The sequence below is a fragment of the Frankliniella occidentalis genome, unplaced genomic scaffold (assembly GCF_000697945.3).
Source record: "Frankliniella occidentalis isolate FOCC.00 unplaced genomic scaffold, Focc_3.1 Scaffold62, whole genome shotgun sequence".
NCBI classification, from domain to species: domain Eukaryota; kingdom Metazoa; phylum Arthropoda; class Insecta; order Thysanoptera; family Thripidae; genus Frankliniella; species Frankliniella occidentalis.
The window spans coordinates 150,558-153,550 of record NW_026267192.1 but is presented as its reverse complement, the minus strand read 5'-3'; the positions used below and the strand labels follow the sequence as shown (position 1 = coordinate 153,550).

At 60.6% G+C, this 2,993-nt stretch overlaps 1 protein-coding gene across 1 annotated transcript in view; it reads left to right on the top strand.

Annotated features, from left to right (window-relative positions):
* Positions 1–2,993, top strand: part of LOC113214066 (5-hydroxytryptamine receptor 2A) — a 120,543-nt gene that overhangs the window by 114,847 nt on the left and 2,703 nt on the right. The window contains exons 3-4 of the mRNA XM_052268010.1: positions 1,945–2,172; positions 2,261–2,501. Coding sequence (XP_052123970.1) covers positions 1,945–2,172; positions 2,261–2,501 — 469 coding nt within the window. The remainder of the gene's footprint in view (positions 1–1,944; positions 2,173–2,260; positions 2,502–2,993) is intronic.

Genomic DNA, 2,993 nt, shown 5'->3' with positions numbered 1-2,993 from the left:
CCCACCTCTCCAACAAAGAGCCCACCCCCTTCGTCAGCCGCTGTTCCCCGGCCCCGTCCGGTGCCGAAGATGCTGACGGACCATCACTATGGATGACGCCCAAAGCCTACTCACTGTCACTGCTCGGCGTTATGGGGCGAGAGCGACGGCGCGGAGGAGAAAAAAAATAAATGACCACGGGGCTTCACATCACACCGCGCATTGGGGCCGGGAACCCTTTCAGGCGCGTCTCCCGGCGGGGCCGTGGACCGGAGGCCGCCGGAGGCTCCCACGGGAGGGCGCGGCCCCCTTTGAGGTGGCGCGGGGTGGGCCCGCCCGGCGGGCGCCTGCCTGTGGTGCCTGTGGTCCAGGTTGTGGCGGGGGCTAGTGGCGCTCCTGGAGTGTGGAATCGGCAGCACCAAGTTCGCGCAGGATGGGCGGCCCCGGGGCCAGCCGTCGACGAACACGGAAGGGGGCTTGCAAAACGCTAGGAGGTGAAGGGCGCGGTCAATAATTGTTTTTGAGGAGGACTACGGAGAACAAAAAAAAAAGTCTCAAATTATGCCTTTCTATGTGGCTGGCGCTCAAACCATATTGCATACTACGCTGCCCGCCCAGCCGCGACCAGCCAGACGAGAAGCCGGGGAATAAAGCCGAGAGGGAAGGGAAGCGCCACCGAGGAGATTATTCCGGGTCAGCTCGATTGAAATGAAAGTGAGCTGCGCGCTGGGCGAGGAGACGGGCCGGGCCCCGGGCAGGGCCTCGGGCCGGGCAGCTCCAAGCCACTAGGGCTCTACCTCTGGGGCCCTGCCTCTGGAGCCTGAAGCTGTAGCCTCTGTCTGAAGCTCTACCTCTGGAGCTCTACCTCTGGGGCCCTGCCTCTAGAGCTCTGCCTCTAGCCTCTGGGGCTCTGCCACTGGGGCTCTACCTCTGGGGCAAGGTGCTCTGGGGCCCTCTTTCTGGAGCTCTGCCTCTGGGGCTCTGCCCAGCCTCTGTGTCTTGCCCAAAGCCCCTGTGGCTCTGTCCGCCTCCAGGTCTCACCGCTTCCGCTTCCCCGTGGCCGAGGGCTGACCCACTGCGACCTGGAGGAGGCCGAGGAGGAGCGGTAGTACATGGTTGTTGGCGTGCTGCCTGGTCGACAGCGGGGCGGGGACTGCTGAGGTGGCCCACTCGTGGGCCAGCTGTCTGCTACCTCAGGCTCTCAGCCCCCGCTCTGACCCTCTGCTCTGATCACGGACGCTGAGCGGCGTGCTTCTACGCGACCCGCTGAACTAGACTTTGACAGTCTGGGGGACCGCATTATTGTCATGAGATAGAAATTTCTGGTGGAAGTGGGGCGAAAGCAGTGCAGCTGGTGGTTTTTAAATCGTGTAGAACGGCAATGATGTATTCCTTGATACGCTCCGAAATGGCCAAGGACGTGCAGTATATATTCGATCCGCTTGTGCTCGCCAAGAAAAAAAGGACATTTTCTTGGAGGGAATCCAAGTGAATTGACAACTCTACTGTCCCCATTTCACCTCCTTCGTGAGGTCTGTGCTGCACGATGCTGCACAGCACAGGGCGCATGGCTCACGAACCGTCCACTCCCTCCTCTCCCCACCCCTCCAGCCCCTAACACTATTGTAGATAGAACAGAGCCGATCGCATGCCGTTGGGAAATAGCAGTAATGGGTCTCTACTTACCCTGATGATAGATTTTACGCCGGCCAAGTTATCTGCAGTATGCAGTGAAACAATGGGAGCATTTACATTGCTGCGCTGATGGGGGACGGGACGCTAAGCTTAATTCTTTCAAATCAGATTCATATATTTCTTTTTAAGTATTGTGAAATTTTTGAAATAATTGATTGTAAGGACGCGGAATGTGTGATTGTGGAGACCATCTCGAATTGGTATTTATACGGTTCATGTTGGGGAAAACACCAAAACAGCTTCTAATTCTCTCTCGTCGTCTGTTGGCAGGGCGCTGGCCGCTGGGCCTGGTGTGGTGCAACGTGTACGCGACGTGCGACGTGCTGGCCTGCTCGGCGTCCATCCTGCACATGTGCTTCATCTCCCTGGGTCGCTACTTGGGCATCCGCAACCCCCTCAAGACGCGGCGCGCCTACTCCACCAAGCGCCTCGTCGGCTTCAAGATCGCCCTCGTCTGGGTGCTCGCCATGCTCGTCTCGAGCTCCATCACCGTGCTGGGTCCGTCCCACCGCCGCCGTTTGAAGTTTGATTAAACGCTCTTACGTCTTTACTCTGGCCCCTTTTTATTTTTTGTTCTCGTGTGCAGGCACCGTCAACCCGCACAACATCATGCCCAAGGACGACGAGTGCGTGATCAACAACCGCGCCTTCTTCGTGTTCGGCTCGCTCGTGGCCTTCTACATCCCCATGGTCATCATGGTGGTCACGTACGTGCTGACGGTGCAGCTGCTGCGCAAGAAGGCGCGCTTCGCCGTCGAGCACCCCGAGTCGGACCAGTGGGGCCGGCTGGGCGGGCGCTTCGCGGCCGTCAAGCGGCGCCCGCACAGGTGAGCCGAGCCGCCGGCCGCGGCCGCTAGACGAGCCCCGATCCGTCTCCGCCGTGCTCCGCGCCGCCGTGGAGGAGATGGCGGCCGGGCCCGGGCCTGCCCGGCGATGTCCCTCGGGCACTTAATCCCCGCCTAAACACGCCCGTCTGCTCGCTGTAAGGGCTGTGCCGGGCCGGGCTGGGCGCCCCTTCCCCCTCCTTTTGACTGAATAATATTTTGAAGTTTGCCTTCATTCATCATTGTCCCGTGCGCTTCCGTCCCCGCCCCCTCACTACTCAGATTCTTCATCTCCAATTCAGCTGCAGAGCGCGCTGGCCCGGGCCCCGGCCCCTGCCCTGCTTCCTGTCTAGCCTCCAGCCCGGCTGAGCCGGACTCCCCGGAGACCGCCGGCAGTCCGACCCGACCAGCGGCCAAACTCCTGACGGGGCCGGAATGAATCAGAAACAGTCCCCAGAAAGTCCCGCGCCGCGTCGATCTCCTTGTGCATTCCTC